Source organism: Rattus norvegicus, chromosome 3 (assembly GCF_036323735.1).
Source record: "Rattus norvegicus strain BN/NHsdMcwi chromosome 3, GRCr8, whole genome shotgun sequence".
NCBI lineage: Eukaryota > Metazoa > Chordata > Mammalia > Rodentia > Muridae > Rattus > Rattus norvegicus.
Window position 1 is genome coordinate 153,639,220 of NC_086021.1, and position 18,378 is coordinate 153,657,597.

General features: G+C 46.0%; 1 protein-coding gene across 8 annotated transcripts in view; it reads left to right on the forward strand.

The window, feature by feature from the left end:
- Rin2 (Ras and Rab interactor 2) overlaps positions 1 to 18,378 on the forward strand; it is a 216,751-nt gene that overhangs the window by 99,073 nt on the left and 99,300 nt on the right. For 6 of the 8 annotated variants that reach the window (XM_063283806.1, XM_006235142.5, XM_017591763.3 and 3 more), the window contains one exon: positions 10,194 to 10,286. In XM_063283806.1, coding sequence (XP_063139876.1) covers positions 10,230 to 10,286 — 57 coding nt within the window. In that variant the 5' untranslated portion in view covers positions 10,194 to 10,229. Of the gene's footprint in view, positions 1 to 8,707; positions 8,925 to 9,987; positions 10,052 to 10,193; positions 10,287 to 18,378 lie in introns of those variants that run through there. The other 2 variants (XM_006235146.5, XM_063283805.1) reach the window with 2 other exon arrangements.

Here is an 18,378-nt window from a genome sequence, read left to right on the forward strand (position 1 = left end):
TTTAGGTGCTGAGAATCAAACCCAGACCCTCTGGAAGAGCGGCCAGTGTGATTAACCTCTGAACCACCTCTCCCACCCCAATAGTACCACTTTTAAGAAGCAGATAGGATTCCCATTGTCTTCCGGCCTAACCTCTAAAGAAATGGAACTCACCAAGCTTAAGATCACAGACTAAACACAGGAATTCCTTAAGGTTATCCTAATGGCACCATTTAACTTGGTTAAGATAATAGCTAGAAACAGATGTGTCCAACTAGTGCCAAGTATATGATTTGTGGATAGAGCCTGCTCTCAGTGTACAGATCTAATTTCCTACAATTGCTATAGTTTATTACTTCAGTGTATGAAGAAGCAAGTTATGAAGCCTCTTCAAAGACTCTGTGGCCTGGGCTGGGCGAGGGAAGAGCCATGGTGCACTGGCCTTGGCTCTGCTTGCTCACCCGAGCTGACTATTAAATTTGTGTGTCTTTTGCCAGTCTGTTGAAGTCATTTTGGAAGGTTGCAGTCAGCCCTGGTAGACGTTTTCATACCACAAAACCAGCACGCATTAAAACTTGAGGTTTTGAGTCCCCAGCAAACCAGTTGCTAAACATTTTTTAAGTGCTTTATTGACTTAAAGGAGACAGTCAATGTCTTAATGATAAATTGCTAGTTTTGGGAAGGTCTTCAATACACACAGTATAAAATGAAGTAGACTTTCACAGAGGCTTGGGGGAGGTGGCAGACAAGAAGACAGCAACTGTGTGACTTTTGTCAGGCTGACAAAAGTTCAATGTTTTTTTGTTTTTTTGTTTTTTTGTAGAGAGAAGCTGTTAGGTCTGTGTCTCTATAGAACATTGTGGCAGGAGGGAGTTGTAGAGGAAGGCTGCTCACCTCCTGGCAGTGCGAGAGAGAGGTGAGTTAGGGATAAGCTCTAACCCTCCAACTAGGTCTTCCTCTTGATATCCCACTCAGGTATGAATTGCACTCGTGAGGTTAGTTTCTTCATGAACCAGTAATCTTTCAACAGCACCGCCGGCTGAATAGCAAGCCTTCAAACCCTGAGCCTTTTGTCTGCGAAGATATTTCATATCCAGACACAACACAACTCAGTTCCTGGTATCCAAGAACCTGTGTGCTCCCAGGGTTACTTCATTACGTTCTTTCCTTGCTTCTGAGAGGTAGCTGGCAGGCACACTTTGATACAATGCCCCCCACTTTTTGAGATGGGATGTAATTATAGTGTGGTCTTGACCTTGAACTCTGCTCCCTTTATCCTTATTCTCCCACGTTCTGGGAATACATGCGTGTCGCCATGCCTAGTGATGCAGGACGTCTTTATGAAGCCATTGAACTTGATGTGTTCATTACTTTGTTTCAACAGCAAAAGACTGCCAGTAAATAAGGTAAAAAAAAAATTTAAAGAATAATAATATTTCATTCTTAAAACTACTCTCTTCAAAACTTAAATAAACATCTTGTGGGGGAAAAAAAAAAAAACCCTTTCAACTGCCTCTTCTGCATATCCTACACAAGAACCAGTTTTACATGGATTAGAGACCTGTGCATGAAAGTGAAAAATTACACGAGAGAGCCAGGGAGCAGCTCACTGACGCAGCACTTAGCTAGCAGGCATAAGACACCGGGTTCAATATCCAGCACTACAAAAAAAAAAAAAAGAATAAAATGCTTTCTTTGATAGCTTAGCAGTTGACGTTAGACAAAGGAAAATGGTTTAAAAAAGCAGATGAAAGTGAAGAACAATTTTAAGCAAGTTAACAATCTTGTATAAGAAAATTAGCCGAGTAATTAAGACAATCTAATGTAAAAAAAAAAAACTTAAAAAAAAATAAATAAAAATTTAAAAAAAGACGATCTAATGGAGTTTGCCCTAGAAAATATTTTCTGTATGAGAGTTATTAGTATTGGGATCGTTCCAATGAAAATACTTGTGTTTGTTAAACATGAAGTTGAAAGTTCCTTAAAAGTCACAAAGACCAGATTAAACAAAACTGGGCAAACACATCTCTCAGCAGTTCATGACTGTATCCCATTATCTAATGCTGACCCGAGAGACAGCAAGATGGCGGGGGGAGGCGGGGAGGGGAGGAGAAAGAGAAGGAAGAAGAGGAGGAAGCAGAGGAGAAGGGGAATGAATGCATGCAGGTCTCCTTACACTTGCGGTGATATGGAAGAACAGCACACACGGGGTCTCTAATCCGTTACTGAGAAAGCTTCGTCAAAGATGTCATTGCTGTCTGCCATTCTTGTCAGGGGGCCTTTTTCTGTTCTAAAGCCTCCATTAATTTAGTCCAACATCTTCGAATTAAAGACCTGACTAGAGGATAACTTCAACTTCCTCTTGCTCCTGATGGTCAAAGATTATAAATCTATTGGACTAATCAGGACTAATCTCATCCAGTGGCCTCTTATATTTATTCATGCTATTTTCTCCCCAGCCTCTGGATCTCTGCTTCCCACAGCTGAGCTGTTATATGCCCCAAATCCAGCTCGTGTCTCTCGTTTCTGAGTAGATTCTACTCCTCTGAGAGCAGCTAGTTTTGTTACTAGTCTGAGTCAGTATCTGTCCAGACACAGTCTACGAGGAGAGGTGGCAAGCAGAATCACTCATGTGACACACCAGATGCATTCTGTGGACTCCTTCAGGTATGCCCTGGTGTAGGAGTGGTCACACACAGCACAGACGTGAGGGAAGCCAGCCTGAACGCATGTCCTGTCTAAAACATTCAAAGCAGCGGCCATACTGGAATGATGACAGTATGTCCAGACACACTGTGTGTCGCAGTGTGTTCTTCTCCAATACTTCTAAATAGGACAGTGTGTGAATGTGCTACTGTGCTACTCGTAAGTCTCCCCACAAGGTCTATGTCTTTAAAACATATTTTTTTTCTGGACCAGTGCAATGGCTCAGTGGATGAAGGGGCCTCTTGCCAGGACTGATGACCTGAGTTGGATCCCCAGGGTCCACACGGTGAAAGGAGAGAGCCAACTCCTGCCAGTTGATTTCTGACCTCCACACACTGGTATGGCTTATGTGAGCATGAGCGCGTGCGCGCGCACACACACACACACACACACACACACACAGGAAAAAAAACAAATAAAATGAAATAGAAAACAAACTGCTTGAACACGAGTCCTTATCTCAGAATATTGAGAGATAATTTTTTAAAAATATTTTTAATATGACTGGATGTAGTTCAGTGGTCGACCACTTGAACTACATGCTAGACTGTCCAATTTTCAGCACCATGTGTTTCTCCCTATCTATCTATCTGTCTTTGTTTCTCTGTGTCTATCTGTCTGCCTGCCTATCTCTCTCTCTCTCTCTCTCTCTCTCTCTCTCTCACACACACACACACACACACACACACACACACACACACACACACACACTTCAGGCACACATGAAGATATAACCACTCTGTGGTAGAGTCTTTGTAGGCTTAGTCAGAAAACTTCTAAGTTACAACCTCTGTTGACTTCTGTACACACATTCTTTTACACCATGGACAGAAATCCTTGGACTAGGAAGCCCTGAGCTTCAGTTACTAACTGGTTGACCCTGACCTTGAGAAGAAGCTAGAGGTTTATGGCTTCTGTACTCATAGGGTCCACTGGGTAAAGAGCCAAGGTGGATGCTTTGACATTGTGTGTGAAGTTGCTAATACAGTGAGATGGTTTGAAAATGTACATATTTTGTACTGACCTTAGGATAGAATCCCCCTTTTCCTCCTCAGCCATATTCCACTTGGGCAGAGGCCAACAACCCTGAGGTCTGTGCCCGGGTTCATGAGTTGTCACTCACAGTAGGAATGAGTGCTTCCCACAGGGATGTAGGAGAGGCATGATGAGGCTTATCCCTCTACAGTTAACATTCAGGGTGTACAAGGTCAGTGGTAGAGACCTGCTTAGCGTGTTGTATTAGGTATTCTTTGGTTGCTATGATATAGTTTCATGATCAAAAGTAACTAAACAAAATAGGGGTTTATTTTAGCTTTGGGGTACAGTCCGTCATGATGGGGAAGGGATAACATGGTATCAAGAACGGGAAGCAGGGACATCACATTCCATTCACACACAGCAAGCAGGGAGAGAGGGCAGGAAGCAGGGTGAGGCACACCCCAGTGACACACTTGGTTTAGCAAGGCTCTGCCACCTCTCTACCTTCACAAACAGTACTTCCAATCAGGGACCAACTGTTCGAATACATGAGCATATAAGGAACCTTTCCCTTTCAGATCACCTCACGTATACAAGGCCCCTGGTTTCAGTCCCAAGTGCCACCAAGGCAACAATTCAAAATTCACATTGGGGAAGAAGGAGAGGAGGGAGGGGAAAAATCTTGTTGGAACCTAAGCCATGTGATCAGGTATTAAGACGGTAGACTGACTATGTCTTTAGAATGGAGTCTTATTATAATTAGGTAAGATCATCTTGGTTGAGCTCTGACAGTTTAAAAAAGGTGCTTATTTTATGTGTACGGATGTCTGGCCAACATGTATAGTCTGTGCACCATGTGCCCTCCTGGTGTCCATGGAGACCAATAGAGGATGACAGATCCTCTGGGACTGAAGTTAGACGTGATTACGAACCACCATGTTATGGCTGTGAACCAAACATGAATCTTCTGGAAGAGCAGACAGGGCCTTAACCACTGAACCATCTCTCTCGCTCATACTTCATCTCTTTACAATATATAGAGAGATGTGTCCCTTGTCTCTGGATATGTGAAGCCCTGTACTCCCTTGAGAATGCCAGCAAGAAGGTGGGGCCTTGAACCTCTAGTGCTGATACTTAGATAAATCTTTTCTTTAGGAAGTTGTTTGACCTCAAGTATTTTGTTATAATAATACAAGAGATTTGCAGAAGACTAATTGCTCAATGGCCCAAGGAGAAGTGAAGGTTAATGGTAAGAGAGGTAGTTCTTATCTAAGAAAAGGAAGACTTTCTCCACAGCAGGCTGCCTACCTGTAGCCCCCAGGGGGCTATGTGGACATAGCATCGCTTCTGATGCATGCATGTAGAGAGAATTTCTGTGGCTCTATGAAAGAGAGATCAAGGAGGGAAAGGATAGACTTCCACTGAACTTGGTCCTATTGCAAGATGATTCTGTTTATCCCAGCAGCTCCTTGCTTGCCATAATTACAACAGCGATGTACAACAGCACAGTAAGAATGCCTTAATTTCCCCGGTTACTGATGAGCAAACAGAGACAGCGGGTGTTACCCAATTCTGTTTAGAAATACACTTGTTGACTAAAGGGGAGTTGGGCACAGTTGTTTGCTTCAAAAGTATTACTTTCTCTGAATTTGTGTGTGTGTGTGTGTGTGTGTGAATGTATGTATGTGTGTGTATGTATGTATGTATGTATGTATGTATGTCAACTATGTGTGTGGACCGTGTGTGTGAAGGAGCCCCTGGAGATCAGAAGGGGATGTCAGATCCCTAGGAACTGCAGATGCAGGAGGACATGAGCCTCTATGGGGTTGCTGGGAACCAAACTCAAAAGCTGTACAACCGTTCTTAATCAGTAAGCCAACTCTCCTGCCCCCGTTTGTCCTTTGAATGAAAAGCTTTCACGATCTCAAAACTGGATGTAAACTGGGTGGGATGGTATGCACTTGTAATCTCATCACTCAGGAGGCTGAGGCAGGAGAGTTTGAGCCAACCAAGGCTATCCTGGGGGAGCCTGTCTCAAAACAAAACAAAAGACCCAGATGTTTTAAAAAGTAGTTAAACTGTGGAGTGAAAGGCGACACACTGAAAACTGCTTTTGAATCTACATAACTTGAATTGCTGAGCCAGAGCCTGGAAAAACGTTTTCCTGTCCAACTTGAAAACTCCCTGGCAATAGACAGTTAGGGAAGTGCTCAGAGACCTGGACATAGCCTAGAGTGTCTATAGTCTCAGAGAAGACAAAAGCCACGGAGAGAAAGGTCTCTACACCTGGAGCCCGTTAAGGAGCCAGCCAGCTGAGGGCAGCACCTTAGTCGGACTTGGGTTTCCCCTGGCTGGTTCCCTGGGGTGAGTCATTTTGACAGAAATTAATCATAATAATGAGTTCTTGTTTACTAAGATAAACCCAATTTCCGAGCTTCTCTCAACTACTGGAAGAAAAAAGGTATTGAGTAGATATTTAGGGGGTATGATTAGATCTGGGAGTAGAAGTTTGAGGCTTGCAAAACTCTGTTTTGTCTTGTTTTTTCCTGCCTTCATTTTTCTTTTCTTTCTTTTCGCCTTTTAAAAAAATATTTTTTTATTTTATTTTATGTGAATGAGTATTTTGCTCACATGTATGTGTGTATCATGTGTGTCCTGGAACTCAGAAATGGTTGTAAACTGCTGTGTGGGTGTTGGGAGTCTAAGCCAGGTCCTCTGCAGGAGCAAATATTCTTAACCACTGGTCTCTCCCCAGCCCCTGAACTCCATGTTTTGAACCTCACTGTGAGTGAGATTCCCAACTGCTGCATCTGCTGTTCTTTGGTGGGGTTTGCACTTGTGACCTAAAACAAATTTAAAAAAAAATCAGAAGGGAAGGGATTAGGGTGAGGTTGGGAAAAGCTTAGAAAATTTCACTCAGGAGAAACAAATCTGGAAGGTCCATTGTACAAAATGATGACTGTAATTAGTATGTCTCTTTCTGGGAGTGGTGGTGTGTCCCTTTAATCCCAGCACTCAGGAGACAGATGAGATGAACCTTTGCGAGTTCGAAGCTCACAAAAACCCGATCTATGTAGCAGGTTCTATATCACAGGACTACATAGGGAGATTCTGTCTCAGAAATAAAGATTGAGCTTTGCTAAGACTTTAAGGCATTGTCCTCAGTAAACAAGCACGCAAGCTAATGGACACGCCAGCTAGGGTGAGTTATCTATTCATGGTGTCTACAGATTTCCAACATTGTACCATGTACTATAAGTCTGTGCTTTAAAAAAAAATAGAGAGGATACAGTTTGAGCAAATTAAGAGGAACAGAAAAGAGAGGTGGGAGGGGAAAGCCTGTCTCTAAATAGCGCGGATGCCATGTGCCAGCATTCTGTCAGGTGCAAACCAAGTGTGGAGCTGTGTCTCCCCTGGATTATGTCACTGTGTGACTCTGTAGTCATCTTAGTTTGTGTTTGAACCACGTACAATATCCACACCCTTAAACAACGCATCCTGCCCTTAAACAACACATGACCACAAGCTCCAGCCCTTCAGCCTTTCCCAGATCTGTCCCCAGCAAGGTTGCACAAACGCTGGAAGTTCGTTGGACTGAAGCAGCTCCATTAACTGACCAGCCAGACGCCTCAACTCTGCATTTGTCACTGCTTTTGACTCCACAGAGGCTGGGCTGTGGCCATGTCCAGGCAGGGACCAGTGGCCTCAGTACCTGCCCAGGTGGCTCCTAGGACTTGGAGCACACTTGGTCAGCAGGCTGCCAGGATGTCTGGCTCCCAGCCAGGGGACACGGGCGTCATTCGAGTTTATAAGGACAGACCTTCAGTTACCTCAGAAGTCACCCATGAAAACCACCTGGAAAGCCACAGAAGCCAACTACAGAGGGCCAGCCTGGGGTTTCTGGGCAAGAGAGGAGCACCTGCTTCCTGTCTTTGTCCTTTATCTCTCCATCTACATCCTCTCAATGCTTGATGGCAAGGCCTGGCTACTCCAAACCATCACAGTGGCTTTTTTGCTAGCATGGGGTGGTGACTGGAAAGACAGATCACTGGACAGAAGGGTCTCCGTTTTCTGATGACTTTACCTTTCACAGAAACCAGGCAAGGTCTTCAGCACTGGAGGAAATTTGTCAAGGCTCAAGCTACAGTACAGTTTTGTCTTGTTGTCCAGCTGTAACTGGGTGGTTTGGGGATCCTGCTGCTGGACAATGTCTGCAGGAAGGACAGGGGAGTTGAAAGAAGGGGAAAGCGACCATGGTCATCTTGATTTTGTGCTGTGGATGTTGAACCAAGGTATTGAAAAATTATAGTTTGGGAAGAAAATCATTGCGGTGACAGGAATGGTCATAAACTAAAACATCCAGGCACCGAAAACCTTATGCACATCTACACACACACACACACACACACACACACACACACACACACACACACACACACACACACCATCTGGTGCAACTGTGCTATTGTCCACATCTCTCCGCATCTCCTGTTACTTGTCTAGGTGTTCATGTCTTGGAGAAGCCTTGCAAATAAGGAAAGGACATCACCTTCATCCTTTAAAGAAAGACAATCTGCAGGCCCCACAGAATCTAAACTGGGCGTTAAATCAGGACTGAGTTACACGTGTATGTGTGTATCAGCAGCTAATTCAATCTCCAGCAAACTTCAGGAATTCAGACAACTCCATTGCCAAAAGCAGAGTTCCTTGTGAGCTCATCAGCAAAGGATTGTATATGGAAAACCCTGGAACAGAACAAAGAAGCTGTTCTGGATGAGGAATGAAGTCTTGGCTCTCTCTTAGCATTTCCTGAATTGTCAGGCTATGTGGCCTCTCCTGCCAGGAAAACGTCCAGAAGTGAAAAGGATGACCCGCTTTAGGTTTATTTACAGTGTACTCTTCGTTAGAGCGCCTGTGCTTCTGGGTATAAACGGTTAATCATCTGCTGCCCAAGGTTCCCATCGCACTCCAGTTCTGAACACAGTGCTGTGTTTTCTCTCTGGAGGGATGCCAGTCTCTGGACGTTGCAAATAAGGATGGACTTCAAAGGCCTTGGAGCGAGGCTTCCACTCAGATGCTGAGCCGGGAACTTGAACCTCTGGAATAAGCAGGTTGCCATGAAGCCTGCCATCTCTCCAGGAGGGTTTTGGGACACTGGCTTTCATCCCAGCAGGATCACACATGGAACAGAATACCGGAGAGAAAGTGACCAAGACATGGTGCAGCCCTTCAACTAGAGGAGGTTTTGGACGGAAGGCTGGGTATGTGAGATGCTGTTTTGCTTAGGTGAGATTCCACACCAGAGTCCAACCAAGCAACTCACCGTAGGTGTGGGTTGAGAGGCCACACTTGTGTATTATTGCACTGTGATAGACTTGTCTTTCCCTTGTTAGACTGTCACTAACACTGTCCTCAACATCCAAGTGTCTGATGCTGGCTCTGTCATCCAGGCTTTGGTACCTCACCACTTCATGCCTGCCGCCCAACCACTTTTAAGATTCCTTAATAATTCAAGTGATGTTTGCACTTCTCACATCCTGTGTTGTTCATGTCTGCAATGTGCCGTTGGCCTGTGCATGTTATAGCAAGTAGGGATGCTGGTATATGGTTCAGAGGCATGCTCGTTCAAGAGAGAGAGAGAGAGAACACTTTGTGAGATTGCTTTGGGGATTTCCTGTGCCACCCCAGTACACACCTGTCTCGGCCAGGTCTATTGCACCAGGTGTGTGTACCCAGTTAACGTTGAAAGGAAGATGGCAGTCTTTGTAGGGTGTGTGCACATATTGCTGGTTTCTGTGCTATGTTCTAGGAAGGGAAATTCCAAGCATGATCGTCTCGGCGATGATTCAGGACCATGTTGTGATCCTGCCTTTAAATTTTCCTCTGTGTTCCAAAGTGAGCCCTACCCCCAAGCCCTTGGAGGATCCTGGAGCTGTTTACATGCGTTCCCTTAAACAAATGAGCTCTGTAAACAGTGACTCTCTGGGCTGCATCCCAGTCACACTGGCTTTAAGGGGGGTGGGGGGGGACAGAGGGATTTCTCCCTAGTGCCCTTCTGCTGACCTTGCTTGCCCGGGAGGAGAGCTAACTGAGGGAATGCTGACCTCACTCCCTAACAGCGGGATTTCCTGGGACATAGAGAACTCCATTCTTCTGCGATCTGCCATATGAAAATCTATAAGCTTTCAGAGCAGATTATGGGGACAACTAATATTGGTTGCTTTTGGATTTCAGTGTGGGGTCAAGCAAACACACAAAGCCACCTTTATGCTCCCTGAAGTCCTGAGGACCTTCTACGTCAGCTGCTGGCAGAGGGGGTGGGGCAGCGAGGTGGGGCACAGTCTAGGAAGAGTGCTGGCTGCGGCAGGAAATCGGGCTGAAAGGAGATGTAAGGGCTTTGGTGGGAAATAAATGGCACAATGTTGTTGACGGAAAAAGATCTTGGCAGGACTGTTGTTGTGAGTGCTCTGTGGCTTAGAAAGGAATTTCCTACAGGCTGGACTAACCATTGAAAATGTCTCTACCTTCAGGAGTCCCCGGCATGCAGTAGAGCCTCGCTGGGGGAAATGTCAGCTTGGACCATGGGCGCCCGAGGTCTGGACAAGCGAGGAAGTTTCTTTAAGGTAAAAGGAAACTGGATTTGGGATCTCAGCTCTGCCCCCTCTGCGTGGCTGCCTGAGGAGCTGCAGGCCCTGAAGCTGCAGACTGGAAGCCTGCTGGCTGAACCAGCTGGGGCCTGGGGAGCTTGCCTGTGAGCAGGGTTAGTGCTCAGCCGCTGGGGCTCTGTGGTTTAATGCTTCCTCGCTGGCTGGGGGCTGGGGCAGAGATGCCACACTGTAGGACTTTAGAAGGGCTCTGTAGTGGTGGGCTGTTCCAGCTTTTTAAGCCGGGGAATTTCAGGATAAAAGCTGCACTTTGCTTTCCAGAAAATTAATGGTGTGAGACCAGTGTATTTATTCATCTGACTGAGTCATTAAAGTGCAGAAGAAAAAGAAAGCCAAAGCAAAATACTGATTCCAGGACCTTACCTTAGGCTGGTCAAACGTTAGTTCCTGGTCTGTTTTCTCGAACACTCAAAGATTTCTTACAGTGGGGCAAGGGTAAGACAAGATTAAAACCACACAACTTCTCCGTTTCATGTGGGCATTGCCGGGGCTAAAGTAACTTTCTGGCTTAATGAGAGATTTTTTTAAGAGGATATTTTATATGGAGTGAGTATGTTTAAGATTTGAGAAGTCATTTGTAATGTGCACTTGCACATTAATTTCCCTTTTGTGGCTTTTTGGCCTATTTACTCATACCCTCAAAGAAATGCCAATTTATTTTGGAAACTCCTGATGAACCCCCCTCACCCCTGCCCTGGGGAGAAGGAAATAGACTAAAGGAGGTTAAAGTGCACATGAAGTGTATTGCGGTCAGACAATGGCCCTGGTCCCCAGAGGAGGCACACCAAGGAAACTTACTGCTTTATTACTGAGAAGGGGGGAAGTGCTTGTGGTTAGTAAACCTGAAGCCCTTCAGTGTTAATAAGTATGTATTTGGTCTTATGTGTGTTTTCTGTTTCCGAAGAGATTGGGATTGATAGCATGTTAAAGGTTGGCCCTAGAAAATCCACCAGACACTTGATAGAGCGAAGCTGAGTTTATTGCTGGAGTGAAGGCAATGGTCTCATTAGGGTCTAAGCGAGGGGCCCTGGGAGGCGCTCCAAGAGGCTTTGGATGTGCAGCCCCAAAGCAGCCTGTGATTGGATCTCAGCGAAGCTTGGTCGCAGGTAGCACCTCAGACTAGATTTCAGCCAAGTGTGGTAGGTAGTGTCTCAGAACAGGTAGACAGAGGTGAGCCTTGTTGAGCGAACCATTGATCAACAAGCATGCTGTTCCCCCATGTGAGCAAGCTGTTGGGAGCTCCTACAGCGAATAGAAAAGCTATTTGTTGGCTCATAGACTTAACTCTATGGGCAGGAAGATCCTGGAAGAATTAAGTAATATTGACACACATGACCTCCGTTCTCAGTGCTGTGTCCACATAACTAATCTCCATGCTCTGCTCGGTTACCGAGCTTTCATCGAATCTGAGTATCTTCTACCCACGTGAGACGGGTGGGCGGAGGTTCATCCTCTGGTTTCTTGGGGGACCAGGAACTGAACCCTAGAGCCCTCGATTGTATCTTACACTGAGATATGCATGTAAAAGCAGCATCTCAAACACTGTTTTATCCCAAAGCATGGCCTAAATTAACCTAAATATTGGCTAGTCCTTAATTACTACCTTAGGATGTACCGGGAGCCCTGTGGAATGATAGCTTACATAGTAGTTAGACTTCAAAGTCAGGGCGAAGGAAAATACAGTGTGGTCAGAACTGGGTTTGAAAATTTCTAAGGAAATGTCCTGTTAGACTCAATGGACTGTCCACCCTAACGTCGGTTTTGGTCAGTTGTTTGGGGGTTTTTTATTTGTTTGTTTGCTTTGTTTTATTTTTTTTTTTTCAGTCCTGTTTTCATTTTCAGCTTTCAGTGAAGCAGCAGGCACAGTAATGGGCTTGTTATAAATACTGTCTCAGGTTATGTGAAGGAGTCAAGATGAAAGCGAGCTAAACCCTCTGTGAGTTCTGTTTCTTGGTCTCTCCTGGGTCAGAGCCCCCTTTGGAAAATTCTGGCAAAGGCGTCTGAACCATTTATTATTATCTATATGTTTGATAGAGCTTAAATTATATACTTTCTTTAAGTTAGATGCTCATGGAAATGGTAGTCGCTTTTCTGTAGTCTTTCTGCCCCCTCTTGTGTTGACGGGCATTGTTCTTCAGTGGTCTTCGCCAGCACTAGGCATGGACTTATCTGCAAGGATAAAGTCATACCCTTGAGCATTTATTAATAGCAAACTGGATCCAGTGGCCCATGTGACTTGTCCCTCAGTACATTCAAGGACCCATAGGCTCTTTCCCCATGCCCCATCTTATTTAGAGTTATATCTTTTAAGTACCTGTGATTCCACCAAGCCCTGACCCAGGCCAGCTAGATAAAAACCAAAAGCCACCCCTGTCTTCATGGAACTTCTAGTCTGGTAGCAAAGAAAGATAACTACCAAATCAGCACAGCACCACAGTATTATTGTCACGGAAGACAATAGACCCTGGGATGGAGAGTCCATGGGGCCTCAGAGAGTAGGCAGCCTAACCTGGGACTCCAAAGAAATTCCTAAGAAAATGAACTTTCACTTGACAGCTGAGATTGGAAGGTAGGTGTGGAGTTTGCTGTGTGTATTGTAATGCTAAATACTGGCCTCCAAAGGCCTGGTTGCCCCCTGGGCCAAGAGAATCTGTACATACACAAAGTAAAGCTATGTGACTGTGCTCCTTAATTTAAAACTATTGGTTGAATAAAGATGCCAACACCCTATAGCTGGGCAGAAGAGAGGTAGGTGGGGTTTAGGTTTCTGAGGTCTGAGGAGAGACCTCAAGGAGGAGAAGGGAGAAGCTGGAAAAAGGAAGAGGGGAAAAGAGAGAAGAAGGTAGAGAGAGGAAAAGACAAAATGAGGTAGGTGAGTCATGAAAACATGGCCATGAAGGTTGACCAGTTGGAGTAAGAGCCACCCAAGTGGAACATGGCAAGTTATATCTCGGAAGCAGACATGATAACATCAGAGGTTGATATCTGCCCAGCTCTAGTGCTTTAAGGGCTTATTATAAATATATAGGTTGTGTGTCTTTAATCTGGGAACTGAATGATCAAAGGTGGGGTAGAAACCCCCAATTGAGATTAAATGTTTACTACAACAGGTAAATTCAGAGTGACACTTATGCAGTGGTAAAGCACTCCTCCGCAGACATCATAAAAGATGAGGAGTCTTGACTCATAACTGAACCCCACATTAGGCTTATCATCCTTCATGGCTATTAGTGCTCTGTGGTTTTGTGCAGGGCTCAATCATTGGAAGATATTCAGCAACCTTTTCTTCATCATGACTCTCCCTACCCAGTGTGTGCTCTAAAGCAGAGTTGCTAACCACCAGTGGCAAGCTTTGATGTGTGCTTTCTTGGTTTCTCTTGTGTCATGGGTCAGGGAAGCAACTTAGGTTAGAAGACACAAAGGCTCATGAAAAAGGCCCAGATGGTCCAAGCATCCTGGAATAACTGTGATACCCTTGGTCATTGTTCCTGTAGGGTCACATCCTGGAAGCCACATAAATCTTACGCTGGACACACATGTTTTCCAGTTGTTCACAGCACCGTGATTAATTCTCCTTAGCCACCTGTGAATAATACTGTTTTCCTGCTCCATAAGGCCAGTATGAAAACATGGGGAAATGGGGAGACGTGGAACCCTCAATGATAACCCGCAGCCTGTAGCTGAGCAATCCGTACGCACACCAACTGCAGCCATACTTGGAGGGTGAATTGAATGAAAGAGTTTATATAAGAAAGATGTTATTCCAGGCTGGACATGTTCCAGGTTTAGGAACGTGGATGTTCAGTCATCATGAGGTTCCTTTTCCTGAATCTTCCCAGCTTCCTCCAAGCTGCCTCTACAATTCAGGGACCCAGTGCTTTCGCAAGTCCCCAAAGTTTATACCCTTCTTCCTTCCCCTACACCTGCCACCCGCTGAGGACCTCTGTAGGAAACCTCAGAAGTCCGTCCAAGATACCCCATGGCCAAGTTCTCAGCACGCAGGAGATTTATTTGTTCCAGAGAGACAAAGGGCAGGGATAAGGGACAAAGACAGAAGATAGAGGAAGAGGGAGAAAGGAGGAGGGAAGAGAACAATGGAAAGGGGGGGAAAGGGGGCAAAGGAGAGAGGAGGGTTATATGTCCTGGGGGATGGGAGGACAAATGACTGTCTCTAGATAGAGAGGAGACAGACATGGCCCATAGGAAAATGCCAGTGTAAAAAGGTAAAAAGGGAAACCCCATGTTAGGATGAGGTGCCTAATTATAATTGGGCATGTTCATTAGGTGAGCCAAAGGGGGCTTTGATTGCTGGACTTCAATACTTTGATAGCTGGACCTTGGTGGTCAGCCTCAGGAGGAGGAAGTGGCCAAATAAGGGAATGGACCTTGGGGGCTAACTTTAGGAATGTAGTCTAATGGTTTTTAGCAAGGCAGAGGGAATGGGAAAGAAGGGCAAGGTCTGCCAGAGTCATGTGTGCCAGGCCCAGGCTGGCTAGAGTCCCTTCAACCTCATTCTTTCATGAGTAGATATATCATGAAGGATGTTCCCATACACCTTTGATCTAAGTGATCTGCTTCCGATCAAGTCAGCAGGCTTCACCTTCACATTCTAGGGCCATCAGCCTGGATCTGCCTTTCTGTCAAGTCTCTACCACCTGAGGCCAAACCTCTGTCTGCCAGCCTCCAAGGTTCGCTCTTACCACCTGTCCCTCAGTTTGGCCTCAGCTCTCCTTCCGGGCTGGATAGACCCATCCTATCCAGTGGTAGCAGAACCATCCTATCCAGTGGTAGCAGGACTCACACAGGCTAAGTGAGGATCTTCCTTCACTTTTGCCTGAAAATAAAATTGCAGTAGAAAGGGAGGTGGGGGTGTGTGGGGGGCGGGGGGTGCCTGGGTGTAAGCATGGGAGATGCCTTGGGTGATAAAGTGCTTGCCTCACAAATATTTGTTCAATCCCCAGAACCCAGATAAAAAGCTGGGTGCAGTGTCACACACGTATGATTCCAGGGATGGCAAGGTGGGAGGCGGGGGCAGGTAGATCCCTGGAGCTCAGCTAGCTTATCCCACTGAAAAAGTTTCAGGCCAGTGAGAGATCTTGTCTCAAAACAAAAGTGGGGAAGGCACCTAAGGAACAATACACAAGGCTGTCTGTCCCCTGACCTCAAGTTCACACACACACAGACACCTCTGAATGTACACATATAAAAATGGCATGTAGAAAGGCATCGCTGTGGTCCCAACATAGTTCTAAGATTTAAACTTCAGTCCACCACTTGGTTCCATCAGAGAAGTTTTTCCTGTTCTTTAGCCTGATGACTCGGGCCCTAGGAGGAAGTTCTTCACTCTCACAGTACAGAATGATGCCAGACAGTGACCAGCCCATACCACCCACATGTATAGGAATGCCGCTGTGCTTCCTTGGCTGGCCCACCCTTGCCTGTCTGGACTTGTGTATAGAGTTCCCCTATCCTAAGTGGGACTTCTTCGCCTGCCTAAGCCTAAAGGATGTGGTGAAGGTTGATCTTAATTAACCAGGAAGGAAATGTGTTTGGATCACAGAGACCCTGCTCACCTGGCCTCACAAGTCCTGAGCCTTTTGGACATCCATGAACCCACCTTAAGCCAGCTGAGAGCCTTTGGGAGCATGGCATACTGGTAGACTTACATAGTATGCTTGAGATCCTGGGCACATTCAAGGGCCCTAATCCCAGCGGGGACTGCATGTCAGAGATCCTTCTGTGTGGTTGGTTTGCACAGTTTAGACAATCTGGTGTGTTGAGCTTGTCTGTTAGAATCAGAAAACCTGCAGTTGCATGTCAGAGAAACCACAGGCGAGCTCTCTGGCATGGTAATGGATGGGGGTGCTTGGCTAAAATCTGGCTCTACTGACTGGGTGATGGTTCATTTCATCTCAACTGAATTCCCTTGGCTGTAAGTCTTTGCTGGACACCCAAAACTGTATTCAGTCTTCAGGAACTCTGTCTACAGAGCAGACCCCCAGTCACCCAGAACTGGACGAGCCTCACTGCAGCTTGGACCTCAGTGGCTCGCTCGCTCTCCTTGCAGTTGAGCTCTCAGAATCACCTTTGTATGGAAGTTCGTTTCTCCCCATGCACAACTAAAGTCAAGTCAGTGTTGCAGAGCAGTGGAAAGGTAGGGCAGAGGAGTGAAAAACAACAGGCGGAACCAAATTCAGCTGAGCAGATCCTGTTGTGGATCTGTGGACAACTAAAAGCCATAGAGATGAGTGTGGCTGCCTCTCTCCCTCCTTGGTTGTCCCCAAAAATGTGAGAAGATGGCATCACCTGCCAGTGTCCAGGAAGCTCAGTCATATGGTCTATGACCAAACAGCCCCTAATACCTCATGGTGGCAACAGTGACGATTAGAAATGTATGTTGTCGGGGCTGGGGATTTAGCTCAGTGGTAGAGCGCTTACCTAGGAAGCGCAAGGCCCTGGGTTCAGTCCCCAGCTCCAAAAAAAAAGAAATGTATGTTGTCATGATGATAGGCAGAGTCACAGTTGATTTGTAATATTGCAAAGTGTCCCTGCTTTAGCATTTGGCTGTGCCTTCTGCTTTTCATAAATACATTTTTCCCCCACAGACAGTGCCCGCTAGACAAAGGCTAGAGAATGCCATTGTCCCATGGAGACATAATTTAAGATTTTTCTGTAGCCCCATGGAAAATGGTTTTTTGTTTGTTTTCTTTAAAAAGCAAGACACAAGTAGAGCTAATCAAAGGCAAATTTTATTGGTGTTGACTATAATATCACATGAAAGTAAAAGTTATAAATAAGAATATTTATTTTTGTCCTATAGTTTTAATTTGCAATAGCATATTTAACATGTACAGGATGAATATGTGCCGAAATACGTTATTTAAAACCATCTCAGTTCCTATCAGCGGTATCTCGACGCTCAGCCACCATTCATGACTGGTGGCCACCACACGGGGCAGCAGAATTAATGTTTATCTGGCATAAATCCCTCCTTTTACATGTGGGGAACATAGGAGTCCACCTGGCCTGACTCTGCCCCAAGGTATATAACAATCCCAGCGAGAGAAAAGGCAGCCTCAGGGAGTTAGTCCCAAGAAATTGCTGTGACCCTAGAAGTCTCATACTAAGAGAAAGACAAGGATGAAGCCTGATGCTAGCCAGAGGGGGAGATTTCACAGTTCTGAGCTGGGGCAGTGATTTTTTCTGGCATAAGGAAGACCATACCTTGACCAGGACCATGTGGTCCTTACTCTTTGACTAAGCATAAGCCTGGTGTCAAGTCATACATGGTCGCTGGACCCCTTCATTTTTCCCTCTTCCAGATGTTCTTGACCACAGTGAATACATCTCCTTGCTTGCTTTTCTCTTAAATCATCCTATTGAGGACAATGGCTGAGATCTTTAGGGTCTCCAGGGCCAAAGCTTCCACTCCTGGGACCCTGGGACCCTGGGACCCTGGGACCCTGGGACCCTGGGACCCTGGGACCCTGGGACCCTGGGACCCTGGGACCCTGGGACCCTGGGACCCTGGGACCCTGGGACCCTGGGACCCTGGGACCCTGGGACCCTGGGACCCTGGGACCCTGGGACCCTGGGACCCTGGGACCCTGGGACCCTGGGACCCTGGGACCCTGGGACCCTGGGACCCTGGGACCCTGGGACCCTGGTAGCAGTATTTCTACACCACATGGCCCAGCCAGTATGGCTGCTTTTACAGTTTTTCTAGATTGCCCACCCAAGAAATACCATATAGAGAGGTCACAGGAACAGTGGCCTTCTCTAGAGATGGCACTTGTCTGCATTTTAGGTGTATGACAGGCCTCTTGCCAGTGATTTTGATACCTTTATATCCTAAGTCAGCCCCAGGACATGCCTTTCAAGGAATGGCCACGAGCTTATGAGATAGCAGGTGCCGTGTTTGCTAAAAGCAACGAACACACAGGTCAAGTAGATTTGTAGGTCAGTTTCCAGCATACTGTGGCCAACAGTGTCAAAAGCTGAATGCTGCCTGCGAGTCTCCACGTATGCTCTAGGGGACTTTGATGTTGTT